A 23,789-nucleotide genomic window follows, 5' to 3' on the forward strand; every position below is an offset into this window, starting at 1 on the left:
GCAGTTTCGCGTCTCGATAAAAAAACGCGTCGCGCCGGCCAAAACTCATTCTGCGCTTCTGCACACGCAGTCCTAATCTTTCATGCCAAACATACCTTAAACGAGTTAATCGAAGAAGCGCAGAACAAGATGTGCGCATGTTAGAAACCACTACCTCACAGCACTTGCACTTGCTCGAGGCTTTATCACCGCGGGGGGCCTCGCTGTTTGAGATGAAATCGAATGCGGGCGTGATCCACTGAATGGCAGCAGACATTGCTTCGAATGACCGGTAGTCAGAGCGCAGGGTCGTCGAGGCCAGCTCGGAGTTCGTCACCATGGGTGTCAAGGGGTTATGGCAGCTCATCGAGCCCATAGGGCGGCCAATCCGTCCCGAGACGCTCGAAGGACAAAAGCTGGCCATCGACTCGTCCATCTGGCTTTACCACTTCCAAATGGCTATGAGAGACAAGACGGGAAAGACATTCAAAAATGCTCACATCCTCGGTTTCCTGTGGCGCATCCTGAAACTCTTGCATCTTGGCATCAGGCCCGTCTTTGTGTTTGATGGCGGTGCACCTGCTCTGAAGAGAAAGACTTTGGTAGGTCTTGCTTTGATTTCTTGCTTTTGGGTCTGTCATTGCTGAAGTTTCTTGCTGCTTCGTCAAAGGCCGGCCGGCGAGCACGAAAAGCTGGTGCACAAGAATCACATGCAAAGACTGCGTCCAAGCTTCTCAATGCGCAGCTCCGCGAAGCGGCTTACAGACATGTTATTGAGCAGAAAGATAAGCAACGCGAAGCAGCGGAAGCAACCCAAAAGCGCCGCTGGAAAGGCAGCGATGAGGCAGTGGAGGGGGAAGAAGCATGGGAGCCTGACGATGAGCGCTATGACGGCGATAATAGCGTCGAAGAAGCGCTTAGAACTGGACTGCAAGAAGACCTAGGGGGAAACGTCGTCTACTTTGATGATCTCATGGCACCCAACGCTGGAAGCTCTACTCAACGCGGTGCTCATCGCAGTGCATCTCGGCCCCCACTCCGAACATCCGCTAGCCCGTCTAAAGGCGACGAGACCCCGGACGAGGCCAGCCCCAACAAGGCAAGAAAGAAAGACTGGCACAAGGATCCATACGCACTCCCACCTCTCGAAGCGAATCTATCCACCATCGGCTTGCGTTCTGCTTCCCGTGCGAACGGTGGCGACGTCAGTAAAGCAAAGTTTAAGCGCCCAAAGAAAGATTTCCGGTACGCTACCGAATCAGAGCTGCGCGCCATGATGTCGTCGCTACGTCCCGAAGACCTCAGCACCACGTCTCCATTTTTCTCGCAGCTCCCAGTTGCACTTCAGTATGAGCTTGTTGGTGACATGCGTGCCCAAAGCCGTGGGACATCGTACAAGCGCTTGCAGAGTATGATCGCTGCTGCGCCGACTGCGGCCGACTTTTCTAAGCAGCAGGTGCTCGGCTTGAAGACACGCAACGACTGGACTCAACGTGTGCTCGAGGTCACCGACCAGATCGGCAGCGCCAACATCAAAGTCAACGTCATCACCGACAAGGGCAGGATCGCGGGCAGCAGAGGCAAGGAATATGTGCTCGTTCGGAATGAGAAGGACGGCGGTTTTGTGCTCGGTCGCAGGGCTGGGGAGGGGGGCACCAAAGAGAAGGCGATTGATCTTGAAGAGCTCGAACGCGGACAGAGGGATGACGAGCTCATCGGCAGTGAGGACGAGGAAAATGCAGGCGGCGCTGCCAAACGGCGGCGGCTGGCAAGTGGAGGGGAAGCCAGGCATCTAAATGATGTCATGACCGACGAAGAAGAATATGAAGAAGTATCCTCAGCCGGTCATGCTCGCGCCTCGGCGTCTTCGCCCGCCAAAATCTCTTCCACGGATCTCGACAACGTTTCCAAGTCGCAACGTCAACAGCTCGCTACTTTGCTTGAAGACGGCGAATTCGATGTCTTTGCTCGCAAGGAGGTGGCCATGCAGCTCATTTGTCAACGGGCAAAAGCGCACGCCAAGCAGGGCAGACGTGAAGCTGGCGTCAGGTCGATTGCGGACGTCCTTGATGATGAAGAGGCCTGGGAGGAGGCGGGACGTGCGAGAGGCAATTCGACGCGCCAGCAGGGGTCTCGCTTAGGCTTGTTTCGCGCTGTTCCAGTCGCTTCCAGAGCGGATGGCGCCATCGATATTGTGGATAGTGATGATGAGCTCAGAGAAGGCGCAGAAGAAGTCGCTGAGTGGGAAAACCAGGACGCCTTGTTTTCTGACATTCTTGCCAACGGCACTGCACATCTCGCACTCCCGAATTCGGTTCCTGGGGCAGTCCAACCGGACGACGATGACAGTCTCGATGATTTTTCAGCAGACCTGTACGAGCCTGCTTTAGAGGATCGGCAGGCGACGTCAGATGTTGCGAGCGGCGTTGGGGGACCGCAGGAGTTGAAGGAAGTGACTGCGTTTGAAGAAGTCGAAGGTAGCGCGACTCTGCGAATATCTTCATCACAATCGCGAACCAGTTCATCTACTCAGGCGAGGAAGCACCTCGTGCCAATAGATGAGCAACCACAAGGCATCTACGGTGGCAACGCAGCTCTCGGCTTCCGATACGCAGACAGAGCCGGCGTGCCAGATCGTTTGAAGAACAGTCTTTTCGTCCGTGACGAACAAAGAAGGAAAGATTTTGAAGAAGATCTTTACGTTTCTGAAAGACCTCATGCGAGTAATTCACCAGGCAAGTCGCCAAGCAAAAACACGTCAACAAGCGCTCGGCCAATAAGGAGGAGCTCCAGTACTATCAAAACGGCACAGCATGATGCAATCGCTCGTACTATAGCGCCTCGTCCTACAGCCACAGGGGTGCTCGAATCCACGTTTACGGTAAAGCAAGCCCAGCCCGCCGTTGCGTCCGAACTGGTTCAGCAGAACTGTGACACACCTGCAGCATCAGGAGATGCTTCACATGGATTTTTTTCGGCACTCGCTGCTCTTCAGACAGGCAGTTCACCGGTATCCCCTACCGCTGTACATGTGATCAAACCGTCGGAGGGGATATCTAGCCGAAATGCGGGGGTTCAGGAAGCGCAGACAGGACCGGTTGACAAAGGGCTGAATAGCCGCAAGGTTGAGGAGGACATGGTCGTCATCGCCAAGCGACAGCCTGAACCAGGGCTTACTGATAACGATCACATTCACGAAAACGAAGACGTTCGAGAAGACCAAAAGACTCGTTTTGCAGAAGTCGTTCCGGAAAGCTTCATGGAAGGGCCTGTCACACAGACAAGCCCTAGAACCGCTGCCGAACCGGCAGCTGATGATGGCCATAATATCAGCTCTTCGTCCTCGAAGGGCACAACCGCAACAGACCGGCCTTCTGCCGGTATACAAGAGCTGAGCGGAAATATGACAAACAAACATAAGGCGCATCTTCTCGAGAATCCACAAGCAGCTATTGATTTGGACGAGATAGCTCCCGACTCAGAGACGGTAAGCTGCGCAATGACACGCTTGCATGGTGCGCTGTCCTGCTCACGAAGTTTTGTTTCTGGACCCGCAGGAACAATCACATAACTCGACCAATGCCTTCGTCTTTAGTCCAAATGTTTGCTCGGACGATGAAAAAGGCAACGAAAACGAAAACGAGCCAGAGTCAAGACAAGGTTCAGTGGCTGCGTCGCCTGAGCCTGTCATGCTCGGCGCCGATGGCTTTCCGCTTCCGACCCTGGAGGAATTGGACGCGGCAGACGAGGACGACGAGGATCTTGAGGGCTTGGTGCAAAGAGAGACGCAGGGCCTTGCCTCCATTCTCAAGCAACAACAGCAGCCTTCTGGCCAACGTAATAAAACATACAGACAGATGCAGGCCGAAGCAGAGACGGAGGTCAATTTGCTCAAGGAGCAGCACGCGGCATCGCGACGCACTGAGGAGGACGTCACGTTGCAGATGGCATTAGACGTTCAGTATATGCTGCGTCAATTTGGCATTCCTTACATCACTGGTCCAATGGAAGCAGAGGCGCAATGCGCCGAACTTGTTCGGTTGGGTCTCTGTGACGGTATTATAACGGACGACTCAGACGTCTTCCTATTTGGTGGCATGCGGGTCTTCAAAAATATGTTCAACGACAATAAAACCGTGCAATGCTTTGTCATGAATGATTTGGACCGCAATGTCGGACTGGACCGCAGGAAGCTCATCCAGCTTGCGCACCTACTCGGTAGTGACTACACAGACGGTCTCGATGGCGTGGGCATTGTTCTGGCCATGGAAATCCTTTCCATTTTCTCGGGGGAGGATGGGTTGATCCGTTTCCGCGACTGGTGGCTTCTTGCACAGCAAGGCGCAGACAAGGACTACTTCCCTCCTGGTGACTGGGATGCCGGAGAACGCAAAGAAATCCGCTCACGACTATCTCGCATCAAGAAGACGCTGATCAAGAAGGTGCATCTAACGCCAGAGTGGCCCGACACCCGCGTAGCCGAAGCCTACCTCGAACCCCAGGTTGACCACAGCGAAGAACCCTTCGCTTGGGGTGTACCAGATCTGGAACAAGTCCGCCAATGCTTGATGCACTTCCTCGGTTGGTCCGTGGAAAAGTGTGATCAATACGTGCTTCCCGTCTTTGAGCAGATGCACCGACGTGGACGAGCACGTGGACAAACTACCCTCGGCGACGGCTTTTTTGACAACACTGCAGGTCTTGGTCACTACGCACCACGAGAACGTATTCAGTTCGGCTCCACGCGCTTGCAGCAAGTTATCAACGGCTTCCGTGCCTCTGAGAAAGGAAAAGTATGCGTTGAGTCTAAAATGGTAGACTCGGATGAATCTAGCGTTGAAGCGGTCGATGCCAATGGCACTTCGGCACCTCGTGCTGACCGTGGCAAGAGGAAGCGTTCCGGGGGAAGAGGGAGCGCCAGCGCAGCAAGAAGCTCTGCCAGATCCACAGCAAGCGCCAGAGGCAGGAAAGCAAACCGGAGCAAAGGCAAGGGCGGAGCCAATGCAGCCACCGCTGCGCAGGAAACGCGGAATCGCTCCGATTTTCAAGAAGGGAATGGAGGCCAAGGCGACAGCAGTCTGTCGCCAGACATGGAAGAAGTCACTGAAGCAGTCGAACAGCCATTTCTACGGACTGGTAGTCTTGGAGGCTCATCGCAGAGGGGCAGAGAAAGAGGCGCTCGTGCTGATAATCTAAACATGGCTCGAAATATGTCCTTAGACGACATTCATACCTTGCCAGCTGGGCGGACGCCACGGATTTCCCCAGACGGATCGGGTCGATCACCAGCGCCAGCGAGCGGATGCCGGCCATGATTTGTGAATAAAATGTATCAAATAAAGTCTGATTTTGTAGCCAAGACCTAGACCAAGTATTATTCGAGTTCAGCATTCGTCCATCCTTTAGCCCCAACGTACGTGACGTAGGGTATCAAGGCAATGACCCGACTAAAATACAGCAGCAACTTGAGAGCCAAAGGCCTTGGCGGAAGAAGCCGGAGGTCAACTGGCTCGACGCGAAGAGGTCCTAGGCGCCTGGTGAACTGGAAAGAGTGGCAGAGTGTTAGAAGAAAACACGCGGGATGCGAGCGCCATGGCGGCCGCCGTTGCTGGTGTTGACGTTGCAGCTGCCAACTGGAAAACAGCAGGGAGAGTGGCAAGGAGTGCAAGAATCTTAAGATTTGTGCAGACGAGTACGCTCAAATTGGAAAGCGACTGGTAGATCAGAGGTTAGTCTGGTCGCTATGTTGCCTGCTTAGACATGCCGCTGCTCGCCAGACATCTCAAGTCCCAGATGGCAGTATTGATCGGGGGCAGAGTACGGGAAAATTTGGTCTTCAAGAGCCAGCGCCCGACAGAGAGGAAACGGCAGTTGGCATGGCGCAAAGCAAAGTTTGTAGGCTCGTATAGACATTTGTACAGATGAGCTGGTTGCTGTTGTTAGCAGCGCCAAAAAAAAACGTGCGCGTTGCACTGGTGCATATGAAGCTTACAGCAAGGTGTGAGGAAAGGTAGGCACCACGCCTAAGGGCTGAATAAAAAGCGGACTATTCGCGCTAGTCCACACACGCGGCGGGGAGGCTCCCTCGAGTCTCATGCGGGAACCCTAATCGGCGCGAAGAGGCTTTTAAAGCCGATCAGAGCCTACGCATTCAAGATTGATATCCAGCTCAGCGGCTCCTGGATCACGCTGTTGGTGACGTTGGACGACATTCGTTGTCTTCCGGTCGCATGCACGACTCCATCCTGTAATTAGTCATCGTCCAACCGCATATGCTGCCGGGCGGAAGGAGTTGAACCAAGAGCTGAATGGGCCCTGCCAGTGGAATGATCGCGACGCAAGGCTTAGCCCTGCTCGGGCGTTCGCGGTCGTCACCTTGCTGTCGCTGTTGTGCCTGGCCTACAATTGCGCTGAGAGCAACTTCCGTGAGGCCATGGAGTAGCATGCACTCAGACGCTTCCCGTGCACGCTCCTCTTATACAACTTCCGGGTGGCCCAGCCGTGCCGGAAAGCATAGTCGCATCCGTCTAGTTCTATTTGATGCATTCGACACGCTCCTGAAGCCACGCAAACCGCCACACGAGCAGTATGTGAGTGGTCGACTTGAGGCCAAGTAAAAGTAATCTGGGTCAACAAGGGTCCCTCGTTTGGCACTCGCAGCTGAAATTCGGCTCCAATCGTAGGCAGAAGAAGCGCGCGTGCATCTTTCTGGGATACTTCCCCCAGTTGCTCTGACTGATGAGGCAGTCAAAGCGTCATTTCAAGCAGCGTTCAAGCGCACGTGGAAGGAGCACCCGCTCTATGGTGCTCATACTGGACTGGTGGAGAAGAGATGGCCAGATGAGTGGTGGAGGCTCGTGATAGAAAGGACATTCCCCCTTGATGAAACTTCGAAAGGGACGGACACTGATGCAGCTCGATCTCGATCGATAACAAGATTACAGGACGCCCTTCTGGACCGATTCGCATCGTCTAAAGCATACGAGTTATTTGAAGATACTCTGCCTGCTTTTCAAGCGTTGCAAGATATGACGGTGCAGGTCGGCATCGCCAGCAATAGTGATAGCCGAATTCTTGACGCCATGCGTGCGCTACGTCTGGATCACTTCGTCAACCTTGATCTCGAGGGTCCTGGAAATTCTGCATCAGCAGAAAGCAGCGCTATCACCAGTCGCGGCCCGCCGCCGATCCTCTCTTACTCGATACTTGCGGAGAAGCCCTCGCGCAAGTTCTTCGAGATTGCTGTCCAGCGTGCAACGTCGTACATGTCGGCGGCGTCGTCCGCATCGTCGCAGCATGGCAACAGTGACGCATTGAAACGCAGCCAGGTACTCTTCATCGGCGACCACCTCCTGGAAGACTTTCGCGGTGCCCGAGATGCAGGCCTGCAGAGCCTGTGGATCAGACGCGGCTTTCGGTATTCTAGTGAGCTTCAGAGCACCAGTCGAAAGGGTCCCGGCGCGCATAGATCCGAGAGCAGCTCCTACGATGGGCCGCACAACGAAGAGGCTGAACGCATTTTCAAAAAAGAAGGCCTCACCGAGGAGGAGCGGACTAGGGTGGTTACCAGCCTGGGCGAGGCGGTGCAATGGCTAAAAAGGTACAATGGTGATGTTTGAGGGTTTATAACAGATATATATATTATAGATTCTAATTAACCCGCATCGAGGACTACCTAGCTATGCTAACTTGGCCTTGTCGGTTATAGCACTGCTTTCCCTGCAATATCAGCCTTCGAGTGAGAGGGTACCACGGGAATATTCCAGATGCCGACGCCTTTCGGCTCCCCTAGGTTGCGCTCTACCACCTCGTTTGGAATTTCCCCTCGCATTGGCACGCCGCTGGGTGTGACAAAGCCTGCGACGCCCTCTTGCAGCCCGGCGTCAGTCGATATTGATGGAATGGCATCTTTGACAGAGAATAGACCCGGAATGACTTGCAACGTCCACTCTGTAAAGAAGCGTATTGCTTTGATTGGTTCTACCTTTGATGAGAACACCTTTGAGATCAAAAAAGGGCTGCGCAAACAAGAGCGTATTCAGACAATGTAGGTCCTTCGCAGAGGAGTGTTCGTGGGAGCTCACAAGTCACTAAAGTCCGTGTGCTTAGTCCCACTTAACGTTAAAAGCCAGCTCTTACCCCGCATGTGCTCGCGCGTCCGCTGGACGACGCTGCGCAACAGCTTCATGTGTGGTACCCAGATAGTAAATGCTTCGCTCTGCCGTCACGTGGTAAAATAGAGGCGTCAAGAAATATTCGGCTTCCCGCATGAAGAAGCGGTAACGAATGAACGCTCACATTAATTACGTAGGTTTCCTTGCTCAGCATTATTTCTGGACCCAAGCGACCGCGTTTATCGCTCTGCAGCGGCTCGAGCCACGGGTCAAGCAGAACGATTCGGCCAAACGGACACATCTCTTCTGATTTTGAGGTCGCACTCGCATCTTGCTCCGGTGCTGCATGTCCGGCCTGCATGACAAGGTCGACAGCGGTTGCAGCGCCGAAGCTGTGACCTATCAGCGTCGCTGCCTCTACGTTCGCATCGGCCTGGTCGTTGCAAAGTTGCAGCCGTCCGCTCCAAGCCTCGCTCAGCCGGGCTCCAGCACCCTCACCTCGCTGCACATACGGAGCGCTAACGTCCAAGACCGATAGCGAAGAGCCGACTGAAGAGGTCGAGGCGTTGATAGCGCGCAAGACGTGATGTACTTCCAATAGCTCCGCCCGCCGCAGAGCAAGCTGTGCACGGCGCCAGCTCCACATATCGGGACCCTCAGCGGTAGGCTCCTCGATTTGAATGTCTGATATTGATTCCGTGCCTGCTGAACTCGAGGACGGTGCAGAGTTGGACTGCAGTTCGTCGAAATTCATGTAGATTAGCCCTTCTTCTTCTACTTGCGAGCATTTTGATTTATTCGGTGTGCTTCCAGATGAAGAACTGACAACTCGTGAGACAGTAGTGTATGGGCAGGTCCGATCACGGTGCTCGACAGCAGCGACGACGACCCCATGGCTGGCGAGCGAGGCGCAATACTGCGAGTAAGTCGTCCGCATGCCGCCGAGCCCATGACTGAAAACGGCTACTGGCCATTGCGACGGGGTTGATGCGCTGCCTGCGGAGGACGGCGGTGAGAGGAGGGGCTGGTCTTTTGCGAGAGGGAGCTTGGAGAAGAAGGCGCTGTAAGCAGGCAAAACGGCGGGAAGGGCAAAATACTTGGAGATTCCGGCGCTGAAAGGGATCGCATGTTACAGAGTCGGTTCACATCAGTGATCGATTCGATGAGGGAGATTATAAAGAAAAGCAGGGTGATTACTATTTCAGGAGCCCTTCGAGTACTTTGAGCCTTGAAGATCCAAGCCAGCCGACCTGTGCAAGTTTCGCGTGGATGGCGGAAGTGGTAGTTGGTTTGCCATTTGTGACATCCTCGCCAGCATCTACCCCGCCCGCCGCACCGTTCGCTCGCGAATAGGGGTAGTAGAGCGTAAAGAGCACCGTCTGCAGCTTTAGCGCCGCCTTTCCCGATGGCAAGCGAAAATGCGATGCGCTGAATGTTCGAGCCTCACGGACGGGTACCTCGATTTCTAGCGTTGAGACCAGATACGGTCCTGTGGGGGCGGACAGCGGCATCGCGCTTGCGGCGTCGCCTCTTTCTCGCGTTCCCTCCTTCACAGATGGGCCTCGACGGCGAGTGCGGATGCAAAGAAAGGTGGACGCTGTACAAGACTAATAACACCTGTCTCCACTCTTGCCAACAGCCAGCTGTCAGCGGATGAGCATCTCTTTCCAAGTCGAGGAGCAACCACATCAAGTTCGGCTCGCCCCACCTGTTATGCCATGCTACAGAGCCGGTACGGGACCGGAGTTCGGTGGGAACGACCCTTTTTCTCCACAATGTTAAAGGGAAATGCCCGGATCTGCAGAACTCCGGCAATCAATCCGCTCAAGCACCCCGGACTTGCCCGCGATCGAAAGATTTATTATATTAGGGTTGCTACCAACCCATTTTTTTTGGAGTTCCGTTCCGCCCATTCATGTAACCATCAGCACGACTTCTATCGATGCTCTCTGTGCGGTGTGCAAATGTATGGAGGTACCTCCCTTGCTGCCTTTTGAAGTGCTTGGATCTCCTCGTCGATATTCAACATCTGGTACAAGGCGGTGCAACGTCACAGTCTGGTCGACAGACTCTCGTGAGCTAAGTGTGCGCATTCCAAAGGGCTGTTCAGCGAGGCCGCACTACTGAGAGTGGTTTCCGCTAAACCATTATCTGCAGTGGCATTTGCCCCTACCCCGGTGCCTTCAATTCCCATCGAGCTTCGCAACGCTTTGCTGCTCTCTTCGGACAGGCCTGGGCTCGACTCTGATCAACTAGAAAGAGGGCGTACAAGATGCCGCCGAAAAAGGGAGGTGGTGCCCCGAAGGGCGGCGCTTCGTCGAAGCCCGCTGTTGACAAGGTGCGACCCGTGTGACCTTTGCTTCTTCTCGCTTCCCAAGCATGCTGATGCTGCTCGCTTCCTCCCGCTCGCAGTCTTTTGGTATGAAGAACAAGAAGGGTGCAAAGCAGCAAAAACAGATTCAAGTGTTGCAAAAGGAGCTGTCACAGTCTGGCAAGACGAAGGAGCAATTGGCGAAGGAAAAGCAGCGTGAGGCTGAAAAGAAGGCCAAGGCAGAAGCAGAGAAGATGCGGAGGGAGCTAGCAGCGGACATCACGATCGTCCAACCGAAGGTGCCATTTGGTGTCGATCCGAAGACGATCACGTGCGAGTTCTGGAGAGCAGGGAAATGCGACAAGGACCGGAAATGCAAATTTGCGCACTCCCTTGATGCCAATCGGAAAGCGCAGAAGAAGGACTTGTACGTCGACACGAGGGAGCAGGAGCGCGAGGAAAAGGAAGCAGACACGATGGACAAGTGGGACGAAGAAAAGTTGAACAAAGTCATTCTGAGCAAGCACGGAAATCCGAAAAGCACGACGGACAAGGTGTGCAAGTACTTTTTGCAGGCCGTCGAGGATGGCAAGTATGGGTGAGTGTTTGTGTCATCAGCATGAAATTCTTTATTCGCCCAGTGCCTCAAGCTCTCGATTCCATGCAGGTGGTTCTGGGAATGCCCGAATGGCGGCGAAAAGTGCATGTATAAGCATCGTCTACCGCCAGGCTTTGTGCTAAAGTCACAGCGCAAGGAGCAAGAGGCGCTGGAGAAGGCCAACGAGATCTCGCTAGAAGAGTTCCTTGAGGTCGAGCGACACAAGCTCGGGCCGAACCTGACGCCCGTGACGGCGGAGAGTTTCGCCAAGTGGAAGAAGGAGCGCGTGGACAAGAAAGTCGCAGAGGAGGAGGCGCTCAAGGGCAAGAAGGAGCGCCAGGCGCAGATGAACAAGCTCACCGGGCTGTCCGGTCGTGAGATGTTTGAGCTTCAGCCGGACATGTTTGAGGACGAGGAGGACGAAGCTGACGGGGTGGTGAGTTAAACCTACACTGCACGCTTACAAGCGAGTGGGGCGTAACTCATGTTTCTCAGCTGCTGACGCGCTCATTGGCCTGGTACTCTCTGCATCGCAGTTCGACATGCGCGAGTATATCTCCAAGGACTGGGAGCAAGATCGCCAATCGGACGAGGAGCACACAGGGCTTTCGGAGGACGAGGACTGCCAAGACGATGAAAACGAACAGGACGGCGAGGGAGAGGAGCGAGGGCAAGCGAATGGGGATGCGAATGGCGACGCACATGCAGATGCAGATGCGACAGCAGATGACATGCAAAATCTCAACGTCAATGGGCATGGAGATGAAGGCAAGGAGGAGGGCAAACGAAAGGAGTGAAAGCCCAGGCAGTATCCCTTTCCTTATTCGCCCCACTCTTACCCTCCCTCTCTCGATCCTTTCTTCTCACTTGGATCTAGCTGTATTTCTACGCCTGCGCGACCAGCAGTCCTGGATAAAAAAAGCCGCGTTCTGATGATTGCAGATGATCACTGCGCTCCATTTTCACATTGATTCCGATGACGCCTTCTGTACAGCGGCAGCAGCCTTGACTCAGAGCTTCCCCTTTGCATCGACGGCCGCATCAGCAGGCTCGATGCCCCGCTCGCAGACGTCACGCATGAGGCGCAGCGCGCGGACGAGGTTCTGCGCGAAAGCCGTCGTGCTTGTCTGTGCGTTAGCGTGCTTGGACTCCAGGCCGAACTTGAGCAGCGTCCCGCCGGCGAGGTCTGTGCAACAAGCGAAGGGGTAAGTACGTGCGTGTACAGTGAGCGAGAGCGCGGACGTTCTCGTGGGTACGAGAGCGATGCTTCTGCTGCGCTTGGCGCCATGCGAGAGAGACATGCGGCGCAGAGCACAAACTCACAGTTGCAGCCATACCCGTCGTCGTAGCCGGCTCCAAAGCCGGTGCCTGCGAGGCGGTCACCAGCGCTGAGGCCGCTCGTGCTGAGTGTCCATGTCTGGCTCGCGGTGAAGAGGGGGTCGCGGAAGAGCTGTGGCAGGGCGTCGGCGCCGCCGTCAGTCTGCGGGTTGAACACGAGGCGCAGGCCGGTGAGGTGCCTGTCGATGCCCTTGCCTGTGCTGCTCTCGCGCGTTTGCGCGTTATGCGCCTGTGTCGCGGCGGTGAGCAGCCTGTAGAGGGCCTGCATGTCATTCTCATTGCGCTCGCAGCTGCCGCCGCGCAGGAGCGCTTTGACGAACGCGTAGCTCTCGGTGCTGAAAGAGCGAATGACATCGGTGCGACCGTGCTTGAACAGGCGCGTGGACGCCGTCTCGTACGTGGGGACCTGCCAGCCGTGCGTGAGGGCATGGGCAACCTGGAGCGCCTGCTGTAGGTACGCGTCTGGACTCTGCTTGGCGACCTTCTTGATCCAGTCGGCGCCGTACTCGTTGTAGTACAGCACGCGCAGGTCCGTGCCCGCCGAGATGGCAAGCGCGCGGCGAGTCGCAGCGCGAATCTCGGCGTGCAAGGCATCGTCGAGGGTGAAGTCGAGGCGCTTGTGCGCCGCCGCGGGCGCGTCGGAGAGGTCCGCGGGGGATGTCGTGTCGACCGCGGGGAACAGCGCGCCAGGCGGCGGGCAGGGCACGCCCGTTGCGTAGTCGGCTAAGATCGACGGAATGAGCGCGTCGACCGGGCTGTGCTCGCCGTTGATGCCGGCACGGCCGTTGGGCTCAACGACGAGGTTGATGCTCTTGTCAAACCAGCGATTGTGGCCGGCGCGGCCGGCGCCGGAGCAGTTGCGCGCCAGCGCATCGACCCACTCGGGCGAGGCGCTCAATGCGGGCGCCGGGTGCTGCGACGGCAGGGGTAGGACGGACGTGTCCAGCGAGAGCGCAAAAAGGGAGCGTTCGATTGAGCGCAGGGACTGCGCGTTTGCGGGGGACAGCGCGGCGAGCTGCTCGCGCGTGATGGCCCAGCGATCGCGCTCGTCAGCGCTAAGGACGCCGACACCTTCGCCGTCCTCTTCACGCGCCTGGACGTCCTGCACGATGTGGCGGAGCGCGAGCTCGAGCGCCTCGGGGCGGATGATCTTGCCCTCAGCGTCATCGATCACCTGGAGCTCGTAGAAGTGGTTGCGGACGATGACTGTCACGTGGCGTGCGGGCGGGTCGGACCGGTTGGCGGCTGTGCTCGAGACGCCGGCAGCACGCGGCGACGGGCGCGTGTTCCAGTCGTGCGGAAGGGCGGGAATGCGCGTGACGCCATAGACGCTGTTGTACGAGCGGCGCCACCAGACGTCGGACCGGCCTGTCAGTTTTACAGGAGGCCAAGGAGAAGAGAAAAGCGTGAGCATTGTTGTCCTTCCACTCACTTGGTGTACTGGTGCATGCAAAACGGACCTGCCTTCGACGCGTCGGGGAGAATGTCCTCTCTGTATGCGCACGAACAGAGATAAGTTATACGCATCAGTGCATGCTGCAGGTTTTGAAGCACAAGCAGGAGGCCGACGCACCTGTCCAGACGCAGCTTGAATTCGACAAGGCGCCAGGTGAGCCAGGCAGCCCTACGGATTCCAAGCTCCATTTCATCCCATCTCTTTTCGCCCAGCAGTTCCGACACAGGCGGAAGCTCGGTGCCAGCTGCTACAGCTGCTTTTTGTGCTTCCGCTCCTACGGGCAGCGCCTGACCATGGCCCTTGTGCTCGCCGATGGAGGCGTCCGAGGTGGAGAGAAGCGACGGATCGTTAGTCAAGAGCAGCCACCAGTTGGAGTTGATTAGAAGCGGGACGCGCCATTCGTGGTAGGCTTTTTGCAGCCAGAACCGGTCGTCAAGCCAGTTGTTGGGCGTGGTCGAGTCGACGTCTAGGAGCGAAGCGAAAAACAGAGCATGCAGTCAGGTATAAGCAGGGAAGTCATTCTGGAGATGAGGGAAGGGAGGGCGGGGGGACGCACCGACCAGGCGTTGCTGCAGAACCCTGCCGAGCTTGCTCTGGAGCAGCTCCTGCGCCCACTGCTCGCGCTTGTGCATGGCCGCCTCGACGGAGGGCTCTGCAAGCTGCCCGCGCTCCTCCATCTGCTGGAGCAAAGGCTGCAAGCTGCGAAGGTACTTGGCGAGCGTTTGCTCCAGCGGGGGGACTGGCAGACGCCGCAGACGGCTCTGGGCGGCGAGCGTGCGCGGCGGCGGCGCGGCCGGGTCCGAAGGAGTGCCGCGCCACTTGGTGAGGGCGAGCATCGTGTGCGATTTACTGCTGAAGGGGGCACGTTGTGTAATGTAGATGGGCGGGGATGATGAGCAAAAGGGAAAAGAGAACGGTGTAGGGAGAGGGCGAGCAGTGAAAGGATGAGGTCGAGGAGCAAGTAGGCAGGTTGGCCGCGGGTAGAGAGAACGACGGGTCAACGGCGAGGGTGGGCGAGGCATCGCAGCATGGCCTCTTGCTGCTGCTGGTATTCGAGGTGCGGCGAGCCGAGTGAGCGAGTAGATCTGAGGCTCCCCCAGGACCAAAGGCGATGTGTTGTGCTGTGCACTACAACAAGCCAGCCCAATGATGTATGATGCTATACTATATAGTATACCTATAGTATACTATATACCGTGTTGTGCTCCATACTATATATCACTTACTACATACCAACTATACCAACTACTACCCTATGTAACGTGCCGCTGTTGTTCGGTCTTCCGTGAGGGCCGGACAGCGGTGTGTGGCGCTTGTGAAAGCGTGTGTTCGGGGGAGTCCCGTTTTGTGGAACACGGGGCTCGGAAGTCGGAATACGCTGCTTTGAGGCATCGATTCCACTTTGATTCCTCGACAATGAACATTGACACTGACGTTGCAAAGGTAGTCAGATAACCCACTTCCCCTTCCCACGCCAGCACATACAACGAGTCAGCTTGTTGGCAGCACGTTGAATCCACACCACAGACAGACAAACAGCCAGCCGCACCCTGTGCTGCTCTGGCATCGGTGCCAGTACAGCAACCAATGGCTTCCGCGGGCTCCTCCTCTACCGGCGCGGGCGCAGGCCCCAGCGCCCCCGCCACCGCCACCGCATCATCGAGCGCAACCGGCGAGCAAGACGCGTCGTCATCACGATCATCATCGTCGCTGCTGCTGCCGCCGCTCGCAGACGCAACCACAGCCGTACTCGTCGTCGGCATGGCGGGATCCGGAAAGTCGACCTTTGCTGCAAAGCTGGCGCAGGAGATCGACGTGCGCGCAAAGGCGAAGGCCCGTGCAGGCGCACAGCGCACAGAAACGGATGGCAGCAGCAGCAGCAGCAGCGGCGGCGGCGGAGCATACTTTGTCAACCTCGACCCCGCCGTGTCGGCGCTATCATACCCGCCCAACGTTGATATACGCGACACGGTCGACTATGCGCAGGTGATGAAGCAGTACAACCTCGGGCCGAACGGCGGGATCCTTACTGCACTCAACTTGTTCACGACCAAGTTCGACCAGGTGCTTGGCATTCTCGAGAAGCGTGCTGTCGGCGGCGGCATCGGCGAGCAGCAGGCAGTCGACGCTATCCTCCTCGACACGCCCGGGCAGATCGAGATCTTCACGTGGTCCGCGTCCGGGACGCTGATCACGAGCGCGCTCCAGACGAGCCGCATACCGACTGTCGTGGCATACGTGATCGACACTCCGCGCACGACATCGCCGGCGACGTTCATGTCCAACATGCTCTACGCCTGCTCGATCATGTACAAGACGCGCCTCCCATTCGTGCTCGTCTTCAACAAGATCGACCAGCACGACTGGGCCTTTGCCCGCGACTGGATGCAAGACTTTGAGGCTTTCCAAAAAGCACTTAAGGTCGCCGGAAAGCCGACAAGGAGTGGCGTCGTGCGCTCTGGCCAGCAGCAGCAGCAACACGGCGCAGGGTATTCCGATGATGGAGATGGCAACTTTATGAACAGCTTGATGAACAGTATGGCCCTCGTCCTCGACGAATTCTACTCGAGCTTAAATGTGAGCTGTGTCGTTCTTTACCCTCCCTGCCGAAATCGCTGACACGGCGTGACGCTTCCTCCGCCCGCACCCGCCAGGCTGTCGGCGTATCCGCGACGACCGGCGAGGGCATTGATGCGTTCCTGGATGACGCGCTGCCGCGCGCCCGCGCCGAGTTCGTTCACGAGGTGCGCCCGTCGCTCGAGGCTGCTGCACGCGCGCGCCATGACACGCGTGAGCGCGACAAGCAGCGCAGCCTGCAGCGGCTCCTGAGCGACATGCAGCTTGATCGCAGCACGACGACCACGACACCGCGACGGCGGCGTGGCGTCGGGAGCAAACAGGGTCAAGCCGAGGCGAGCGACGCGGACGACGACGATGGCGAGCCACAGGAAGAGTGGCACGAAGAGTACGACGGGGACGGCCAGATCGTCGATCCGGACACTGACGAGGAGCGGCCAGACTACGACGACCTCCTCGCCGGCGCCAGCGGCGCGGCGGGCAGGACGTACGGCGCCGATGGGACAGCCTGGCCCAAGCCGGCGTGAGATTACTGCGAGCGAACGACAGATCGCACACGCATCACATGTAGCATACTCCGATCACATAGCGCGCGGCTAGCACAGCACAGCCGGCGCGCAAGCAGCAAGCAGTTTCCTGTTGGTAATATGTATATAGTAGTACATAACGCCACGTTTCGAAACCCGCAAAAACATTTCCGAGCCGAACCGCGCCCGTTTCAGCACGGATCCACTCGGGGTCTGTTGCAAAGAGACGCAAATGCAAGTGGGTGTGCGTACGTGCCAGCATTTATCCTTCCATCTCGACGTCACCGTCCTGTAGAAAGTGTGGAATGGCAGTCGGATCGAACAAAGGTCAGTAAGAAAAAATAGAATGCAAGACGGCTGGGGCCGGCTTGATGGACGCCTCACCTGGTTCCGCGGCGCATGGATACTAGCAGCCGCTTCGGCATTCGCAGCTTTATGCATGCCCGTCCCCGCACCCTCGGCCGTATTTGGCGTGGCGGTCGTCGCCGCTACCGCTGGCGCCGCCGCTGCTGCTGTTGAGGAAGCTGCTGGCGCGGAAGAGAAACCACCACCAGCGGCAGACGAAGAAGGCGCCTTCATGAACGCCTCGAGCTCCGCATCCAGGTCCGCTAGGCTCTTCTCGGCAAATTTCCCACGCGCAATCCCGCCGCCGCCGCCACGACCGCCGTGCGATCCCCGTACACGACCTCCGCCTCCATCTACTCTCTCGTCGACACTGCGCTTGTGCTTCTCACGCGCCGACGCGCCTGCTGTTGCTGCGGATGAGGATCGAGCGGACTTGGAGTCACTGAGCCTACTGAGCAGATCACCCTTGTTGATGCGGTCGGCGAGCGCAAGCCCCTTGCCCGCACGCCCAGCTCCACCGTGAGCGCCGCGCGATGCCGCACCGCCAGCTGCAAACGAGTCGCCTCCACCCGGACCGGCAGCCGGAGCGCGCTCGGGCACAAAGACGATGCTGATCGTCTGACCTTTGGCCTTGGCGCCGTCATACTCTGTGCGCGCCTCTTGCGCGTGCGCCTGCCGCTCGTATGTCACGTACGCCGTACCCGTTGAGCGACCTGAGCGGTCGTACTGACGGGAGTAAAGTGGGACAGATGGGGTGTACGATCATGTTAGCGTGTTTATTGATGTGAGGCCAAATCCTGCCGCCCCCCTGGGAAAGCTTGCACACACTGACCATGATCTTGGGGTCGCGCTTCAGCGGGCCGATGCGCTCGAACAGCTCCTTGAGCTCGGCAGGCGTCACCTCGTAGTGCAGGTGCTCGACTTGCAGTGCGCGGCTCGGCGGATGGGGCGATGCGCGATGCAGCTCGTCGTACTTGTCGTGCTTCCAAGGACCGCTTTCCGGGCCGCCTCCGCCGCGCCGTGGTCCGTCCCGCTGTGTGTCACGGGAAAAAAAGAGTGATCAGACTCGGCTATCCAAAAAGGAGGAGGTGCGGCGTACAGCACCCGGATGCCAGGTAGCAGGGGCCATGGGATCCACTCTCGCAGTCGTGGCACCTACACTGTACGGCGAGTTGCGGCTGGAAGATCCGCTGGTCGGCGCCTTGCGAGTGTCGGCGAGCGACTGTGAGAAGAGCCGTCCTGACATGGCGCTTATACTTTCGCTTGCACTTTCTCTTGTGCTTGCTCTTTGCGCTTCGTTGAGCTTTGCTTTGCTTGGGGGGGAGGGGGGGTTCCTCTTCGTCGTGTGCAGGGTTGATGGATGGATGTGAGGTGCACATACTAATTTACATAACACCAATGCGTATCAGGTGCCGTGAATATGTTGTCGTAACCCTACTAATTGAGTCACGTGACGTGGCCGCATCGCCGTCGCGTCTTGCAACCCAAAACAAACACAACACACAGTCATCCATACATACGCTCTAAGGAGAGAACTTCACCCTCTCATTGTGATATGGACATACCTCGTGGGTAGCAGGAACAGCAGCCTCAGCTCCCCGCAGCTGCACAAACAGCGCCAGCACTAGCGCCCGTGGGCACGCCTTTCCCCCAGCCATGGTCGTCGACCGTACCCCCCCGCCACCCAGGCAGAAGCGCGTGCCCTTCAACAGCACGTCTCATACAGCCGCCGGCCTGCCCATCCCAGCGGCACCTTCCTCGGCGTCTCTTGCGGCACAAGTGCCATTGAACCATGCTTCTGGCCCTCCTGCACCGGGAGCAGCATCAGAATCAGCGATAGCGCCAGCGCATCCCGTAGAAGAATTCACCTGGGCCCCACTAGGCGCACAAGGGCCAGCGCAGCCAACGCTCGCGGTTAGCAAGTCGCAGTGGCATCGCACGACAAGCACTTCGGCTGTCCCAGCTGCCCCAGTGCATCATTACAGCAACACAGACACTGCGACCGCGCTCCCGACCTCGCTCTCTCAGCCGATCGCCTTTTCAGCTGCTGCTGTGCATGAACACCACGCCCGGAGCGCAGCGAAGATGGGTAACGTCATCCGCATACCCTCGCTGGGATCCATTGCGCAGTTGCATCAGACCAAGGACGAGATCAGCGACTGGTACCAGCGGTCCTCGGCCGCCGCCACTACTACCAAAATCACCATCACTGCAGCCCCCGCCGCAGTACCCAAATCATTCGATGCTGGCCTCCCACAAGAGGCAGGCGCAGATGGCGACAGCAGCGTCGTCATTCACGACACGCCGAGTGGGTCGCCGCATCCTGCACTACCGGCCTACCAGAGCGACCTAAGACTATCTCCCACTCGAGTGGCCATCCCTGCTGGAAGGCACCCTGACGTTACTACGCCCGCACGAGAACCGATAGCAGCAGCATCCATCCCGCATCGGCAAGTAGACGTTTTCAATCAGAACGACAAGCAGCTCGTCCTCGCTGGCGCCCCGCTCACTGCCATGTCACCCAGCTGGCCGCCGCCAGCGTCAACAGCGTGCACGCCCGCACGCACGCCGTCTGAGGTTGCTGCGAGCGCGTTTGCAGCGAGCCTGAGCGCGAGCGCGTCCGCCAAGCGGTGCGCCGGGGCCGCTGCACACGCAGGCTCCTCTCCGCCCAAGGACAGGGAACGCGACAGCATCCCGACGCCGCACCGGCTCGAACCAGCGGCGCGCCTGGCACGCGTCGAGGCGCATGAGCTTGCGGCACTGCGCAAGGCGAACGGCGCGCTTGCGGCCAAGGTCACTAAGCTCGAGGCGCGCGTCGACGCGCGCGAGCGCGAGCTCGACGACTTGCGCGACGACCGCGACGGCTGGAAGAGCGAAGCGACGCGCCTGGACGACGAGCTGGGCGCTGGACAGGCGCAGGCGCTCGCGCGCGAGTACGACGCCGCGCGCCAACGCGCCGCGTGCGCCGACGCGCGCCTTACCGCCAGCGACGCAGCGTGGGCCCTTGTTTGTGAGCGCGACGAGACGCGCCTCGCACACGTGGAGCTCGTCCTCTGCCGTAATGAGGCGACGTACCAGATGCACAGGGGGCACGAGCTCGCGCTTGCGCTCGCCATGGACAAGTTCGAGCACGAGCGCCGGCTCGCGCAGGCGCACGCTGACGCCGCGCTGCGCGAACAGCGCGCTGCGAGCCGTGCCAGGGGAGAGGAGCGCGAGGGTAAGCGCATCGCGCAGTTACATAAAGAGGTTGAAAAGCTCAGACACACCCTCGAGGAGAAGGAGAACTGTCGAAAGGAGCTCAAGCAACTGGCGGACAAGCGTGCTATCACGATTGAAGAGCTCAAGGCACAGGTGCGTCGTCCCTTTCCTTTCTTTTTTTCCTTTTCACGAAGATGTACATCAGCTGACCGCATTTGTTTTGGTCAGGCCAAGATCGGGTCTGGCGCAGCCAAGCATGCAACTAGCAAGCTCATTCGCGGTCCAAAGATCGTTGAGTCGTCCTCTCCACCACGAGCAAACAGCGTCTCGCGCCACGCCACCAGTGCCAGCAGCAAACCTTCTGCACGCGCTTTCGCCGTCCTCCCCGATCCGCCGCCTATGCTTCCCCCTGCAGCAGCCGCATCGGCAGGCACTAAACGCAGAAGGCTGCCGCCCATGCAAGGTGCCAGTGAGCCTTCCAGCATGCGTGGTGGCGAGGATGACAACGAGGAGGAGGAGGAGGATGAGGAGGAGGGTGGATGCGGCGACGTGGACACCGACGGCGCAGTCGGGGAGGCAGCGGAAGGAGCGCGGCGCTGGAGAGCTGCAACGCCTAGTCCTCATTCACGCAAGAAACCTGCGGCTGCTGCTTCCAAACGCATTGCTACTACCGAGGCAACCAGGCGCAGATACCGCGACGAGGAGGATGAGACGGCTGAAGAGGTGGAAGGTGAGGAAGAGGAAGAGGAAGTGGAAGAGTATAGAGAGAGCAGCAGAAACAAGCGCCGGACTGCTGCAAGCGGCACGACGAACACCAAGCGTGCCGCGCCGCGAGCCGCCGCGCCCTCAGCTGCTGCATCCGCAGCCAAGCCGATGGCGTTATCGCGCGCCCAGGCCAAGAGCACAGCAGACTCGATCCGCGATTCGGTCGAGCGCACACCCATGTTGGTGTCCAAGGCCAAGGCGGCAAGGCGGAAGCCTCTAGGGGAAATCGGACATGGAAGTGTTGCTGCCCAACGAGGCGATGGCGGCGACGAAGAAGGCGAGGACGTCAACGGCAGCGGCAGCAAGGGTACCGGTGGTAAACGTGGAGCGTTCAGCATCTTGGCAGTCACAGCTACCACCACCTCTGTCACCGCCAACAACCGCAGAATAGGGACCGCAAAGGCGAATGCGAAGGAACAGCAGGCACCTGCGCCGGACGCTGTCGCGGTCGCTGCTGCGGAGGGCGGTGCGGAGGGCGGGAAAAAGAAGCGGCGCAAGCTGCTGGGCGGAGGCAACGCGCTTGGTCGCCTGGCGCTTGGTTCTGTAGAGGTAAGCGAGCACGAGCCTGTCCTCACTCTGCAAACGAACCTATTCACTGATCACCTTTTGCATTTGGCTTTTTTCTTTGCTGTTTTGCAACCACAGGGCACATCATCGCTGAACCCTTCCTTTGCACTCCCGCTCGAGCTATCACCTGTCAAGCCGGGCGCAGCCGGGCGCCAGCCGCTCGGGATTGCGGGTGGTGGCGGCGGTGCCGGCTTGAGCGTGTTTAGGTGAGCGCTGAGCGCACCCGGACGAGGGCTGTTGCGCGTACAGCGTGTTCTGGACGAGTCACATTGCTGTTGTTCATTTGTACATACGTTTGTGCTGCATTTACCCCCGAAGCATGGTGGTGCCGTGGTTAACTCTCTGCCTGACAGTGTGTAAGGTGCGAACGTCAACGGCAGAGGCGGGCACATACACCTGCCCTCGTGATTGCTGCACCAGCCGGCACCCACCATCAATGCCGGGCGTGCACATTTGTCAAAAAGAGGGACGAGATTGTAGCCCGTGGGCAGCATGGTGCACCGTGCAAATAGCAGGGCCATGCCATACTTGACACCTCGCAAAGATTTTCGTTGTCGATGTGCGCGCCGAGCATTGGGTGTAGGCTGCAGTATGATGCTAGGATGACGGCACGACCAAAAGCTTCGAAGAGGGTGAGGATGATAGGGATTGGCCATGCACAAGTATCCATTCATTTTATAAGTAATTATTCATCGATGTAACAGCGGTGTGGGTATGATGAACATAACAGCTGGCGTTGAAGGATGCGACATTGCTTGCGTGAATCAGTGGTTGCAGCGTGCTTGTTGGTCAGCGAACCCGTGTTTGTGCGGTTCGCCAGGAAATACGATCAGCTCCCATCAAGCTGATGCTAGCAATTCGCACGTCGGCGAGGTTACGGTGACCTCGAACCTCACAAAGACACAAGCCATGACGAACACGACGACATTTTATGTTACTGACCCTAATCTCACACGCAGGTCTCCAAAACACCTGACCAAAAATACCAATGGAATCTCTCACCCATTTGCATCAGTGACCCAAGGTCAACCGTCTCGCCTCTTATTCCGTTACTCATCTCTGTCTTTTGAGTTCATCAAGACCAGCGGAGCTGGAAACATTGTCAACAATAGATGTTTTGCACATAAATACATTGGAGGTACCAGAAGACGCGTTACCGAGTGGCTGCTTGCTGTCACTGGGCATAGTGCCGGAGCTGGACGTCTACAGCGTTGACCTTTGGCCATTATTGCTGCGAGACGAAGCTACTATGAGGCGTTGGTGACGATGAGTGACGCGACAAGACTAGACGCGTTTGACCGTCGGTGTCGCAAACGATGCGCACACTGGGAGGGGGTGATGTAACATGTAAGGGAGAAGATGGAGTGTGACAAGGAGAAAGCAAGGAAGACCGAGCCGCATAGACTGCAGTCTGGAGCTAAACGTGTACATCAACGCGTACCATACGTACGCTTGTCTCTCAAACTTGTAGCGCTGGATCCAACGCAAGGACTGAGCAGCGTGATGCGACTGGTGCACCCAGCTTTCGAGACAAACGGAGCTTGCTTCCTGGCCCACAAACATTGCTGAATTCAAAGAGCGTCAAAGCATCGATCGGTATCCCGCCTCTGTTGGGAGACGAAGAACACCCGGAGAAGCGTAGCGGATCAGCGAGCCTCGCTCGCTTCATCCTCACTCATGGCTGCCGGAATGAGGTCCAACGTGACTGGAAAGTGTCGCCGCGCGCGAAAGCCGCGTGAGTTTGGAACGCCCAAGGAGCTTCGAAAGAAATTCCCGCTTGGTTGATTCGGCCGTTATGCCGGCGGCGATTCAACGGAGACTGGTTTTCTGCCCTAGCAAGTAATACATTCAAACTCGGATCAACCTCGAGCCCGCACAGACCTTGGACCCTGGCAGCCATAAAGTACCATTGCATCGTTGGATTTCTATGTACCCTCCAGCGTTTGTAGAGGGGAGGAGGGACAGGGCATTGGAACGGGGGAAATCGTTCCCAGTATCAACAAAGCAAAAAGCA

The 23,789-nt window shown here is 57.7% G+C and overlaps 9 protein-coding genes across 9 annotated transcripts; 6 read left to right on the forward strand and 3 right to left on the reverse strand.

Annotated features, from left to right (window-relative positions):
• The first annotated feature begins 95 nt into the window (after nucleotides 1–95).
• On the forward strand, nucleotides 96–5,367 carry K437DRAFT_248102 (PIN domain-like protein). Its single transcript, XM_013387113.1, has 3 exons — nucleotides 96–581; nucleotides 650–3,466; nucleotides 3,537–5,367. The coding sequence occupies exons 1-3, from the start codon at nucleotides 318–320 to the stop codon at nucleotides 5,292–5,294; spliced, it is 4,839 nt and encodes a 1,612-aa protein (XP_013242567.1). The 5' UTR covers nucleotides 96–317; the 3' UTR covers nucleotides 5,295–5,367.
• Nucleotides 5,368–6,422: 1,055 nt separating this feature from the next.
• On the forward strand, nucleotides 6,423–7,598 carry K437DRAFT_263376 (uncharacterized protein; the record flags this gene model as incomplete). The annotated part of the gene is made up of 2 exons (XM_013387114.1): nucleotides 6,423–6,569; nucleotides 6,663–7,598. 2 exons carry the CDS (start codon nucleotides 6,423–6,425, stop codon nucleotides 7,596–7,598), a joined length of 1,083 nt encoding a protein of 360 aa, XP_013242568.1.
• On the reverse strand, nucleotides 7,539–9,741 carry K437DRAFT_294983 (uncharacterized protein). The gene is made up of 4 exons (XM_013387115.1): nucleotides 9,291–9,741; nucleotides 8,278–9,205; nucleotides 8,064–8,197; nucleotides 7,539–7,997 (listed from the first exon to the last, which is right to left on the reverse strand). The coding sequence occupies exons 1-4, from the start codon at nucleotides 9,602–9,604 to the stop codon at nucleotides 7,682–7,684; spliced, it is 1,692 nt and encodes a 563-aa protein (XP_013242569.1). The 5' UTR covers nucleotides 9,605–9,741; the 3' UTR covers nucleotides 7,539–7,681.
• A 374-nt stretch (nucleotides 9,742–10,115) lies between these two features.
• On the forward strand, nucleotides 10,116–11,934 carry K437DRAFT_236836 (uncharacterized protein). The gene is made up of 4 exons (XM_013387116.1): nucleotides 10,116–10,431; nucleotides 10,506–11,002; nucleotides 11,072–11,438; nucleotides 11,539–11,934. Exons 1-4 carry the CDS (start codon nucleotides 10,366–10,368, stop codon nucleotides 11,797–11,799), a joined length of 1,191 nt encoding a protein of 396 aa, XP_013242570.1. The 5' UTR covers nucleotides 10,116–10,365; the 3' UTR covers nucleotides 11,800–11,934.
• Nucleotides 11,935–12,012: 78 nt separating this feature from the next.
• On the reverse strand, nucleotides 12,013–14,632 carry K437DRAFT_278696 (acyltransferase ChoActase/COT/CPT; the record flags this gene model as incomplete). The annotated part of the gene is made up of 5 exons (XM_013387117.1): nucleotides 12,013–12,188; nucleotides 12,326–13,671; nucleotides 13,773–13,832; nucleotides 13,914–14,262; nucleotides 14,353–14,632. The coding sequence occupies 5 exons, from the start codon at nucleotides 14,630–14,632 to the stop codon at nucleotides 12,013–12,015; spliced, it is 2,211 nt and encodes a 736-aa protein (XP_013242571.1).
• A 792-nt stretch (nucleotides 14,633–15,424) lies between these two features.
• Nucleotides 15,425–17,060, forward strand: K437DRAFT_236842 (uncharacterized protein). The gene is made up of 2 exons (XM_013387118.1): nucleotides 15,425–16,373; nucleotides 16,451–17,060. Exons 1-2 carry the CDS (start codon nucleotides 15,558–15,560, stop codon nucleotides 16,898–16,900), a joined length of 1,266 nt encoding a protein of 421 aa, XP_013242572.1. The 5' UTR covers nucleotides 15,425–15,557; the 3' UTR covers nucleotides 16,901–17,060.
• Nucleotides 17,014–18,574, reverse strand: K437DRAFT_257262 (RNA-binding domain-containing protein). Its single transcript, XM_013387119.1, has 4 exons — nucleotides 18,405–18,574; nucleotides 18,078–18,278; nucleotides 17,285–17,971; nucleotides 17,014–17,189 (listed from the first exon to the last, which is right to left on the reverse strand). Exons 1-4 carry the CDS (start codon nucleotides 18,489–18,491, stop codon nucleotides 17,163–17,165), a joined length of 1,002 nt encoding a protein of 333 aa, XP_013242573.1. The 5' UTR covers nucleotides 18,492–18,574; the 3' UTR covers nucleotides 17,014–17,162.
• Nucleotides 18,575–20,197: 1,623 nt separating this feature from the next.
• Nucleotides 20,198–22,237, forward strand: K437DRAFT_143855 (uncharacterized protein). Its single transcript, XM_013387120.1, has 2 exons — nucleotides 20,198–20,596; nucleotides 20,672–22,237. The coding sequence occupies exons 1-2, from the start codon at nucleotides 20,324–20,326 to the stop codon at nucleotides 21,983–21,985; spliced, it is 1,587 nt and encodes a 528-aa protein (XP_013242574.1). The 5' UTR covers nucleotides 20,198–20,323; the 3' UTR covers nucleotides 21,986–22,237.
• Nucleotides 22,238–23,025, forward strand: K437DRAFT_143852 (uncharacterized protein). Its single transcript, XM_013387121.1, has one exon. It carries the CDS (start codon nucleotides 22,490–22,492, stop codon nucleotides 22,988–22,990), a length of 501 nt encoding a protein of 166 aa, XP_013242575.1. The 5' UTR covers nucleotides 22,238–22,489; the 3' UTR covers nucleotides 22,991–23,025.
• The last annotated feature ends 764 nt before the right edge of the window (nucleotides 23,026–23,789 follow it).

The sequence above is a fragment of the Tilletiaria anomala genome (assembly GCF_000711695.1).
Source record: "Tilletiaria anomala UBC 951 chromosome Unknown K437scaffold_56, whole genome shotgun sequence".
Classification (NCBI taxonomy): domain Eukaryota; kingdom Fungi; phylum Basidiomycota; class Exobasidiomycetes; order Georgefischeriales; family Tilletiariaceae; genus Tilletiaria; species Tilletiaria anomala.

Coding starts and splice junctions, on each gene's coding strand:
- K437DRAFT_236836 (XM_013387116.1), top strand. CDS start 10,366: ATGCCGCCGAAAAAGGGAGGTGGTGCCCCGAAGGGCGGCGCTTCGTCG. Junction 10,432..10,505: donor CGAAGCCCGCTGTTGACAAG/GTGCGACCCGTG, acceptor TCCCGCTCGCAG/TCTTTTGGTATGAAGAACAA. Junction 11,439..11,538: donor AGGACGAAGCTGACGGGGTG/GTGAGTTAAACC, acceptor TCTGCATCGCAG/TTCGACATGCGCGAGTATAT.
- K437DRAFT_143855 (XM_013387120.1), top strand. CDS start 20,324: ATGCACAGGGGGCACGAGCTCGCGCTTGCGCTCGCCATGGACAAGTTC. Junction 20,597..20,671: donor TTGAAGAGCTCAAGGCACAG/GTGCGTCGTCCC, acceptor TGTTTTGGTCAG/GCCAAGATCGGGTCTGGCGC.
- K437DRAFT_143852 (XM_013387121.1), top strand. CDS start 22,490: ATGATGAACATAACAGCTGGCGTTGAAGGATGCGACATTGCTTGCGTG.
- K437DRAFT_236842 (XM_013387118.1), top strand. CDS start 15,558: ATGGCGGGATCCGGAAAGTCGACCTTTGCTGCAAAGCTGGCGCAGGAG. Junction 16,374..16,450: donor AATTCTACTCGAGCTTAAAT/GTGAGCTGTGTC, acceptor CGCACCCGCCAG/GCTGTCGGCGTATCCGCGAC.
- K437DRAFT_248102 (XM_013387113.1), top strand. CDS start 318: ATGGGTGTCAAGGGGTTATGGCAGCTCATCGAGCCCATAGGGCGGCCA. Junction 582..649: donor CTCTGAAGAGAAAGACTTTG/GTAGGTCTTGCT, acceptor GCTTCGTCAAAG/GCCGGCCGGCGAGCACGAAA. Junction 3,467..3,536: donor TAGCTCCCGACTCAGAGACG/GTAAGCTGCGCA, acceptor CTGGACCCGCAG/GAACAATCACATAACTCGAC.
- K437DRAFT_294983 (XM_013387115.1), bottom strand. CDS start 9,604: ATGCCGCTGTCCGCCCCCACAGGACCGTATCTGGTCTCAACGCTAGAA. Junction 9,206..9,290: donor CTCGAAGGGCTCCTGAAATA/GTAATCACCCTG, acceptor GATCCCTTTCAG/CGCCGGAATCTCCAAGTATT. Junction 8,198..8,277: donor AGGAAACCTACGTAATTAAT/GTGAGCGTTCAT, acceptor ACGTGACGGCAG/AGCGAAGCATTTACTATCTG.
- K437DRAFT_257262 (XM_013387119.1), bottom strand. CDS start 18,491: ATGTCAGGACGGCTCTTCTCACAGTCGCTCGCCGACACTCGCAAGGCG. Junction 17,972..18,077: donor AGCGCGACCCCAAGATCATG/GTCAGTGTGTGC, acceptor TACTCCCGTCAG/TACGACCGCTCAGGTCGCTC. Junction 17,190..17,284: donor TCCATGCGCCGCGGAACCAG/GTGAGGCGTCCA, acceptor CACTTTCTACAG/GACGGTGACGTCGAGATGGA.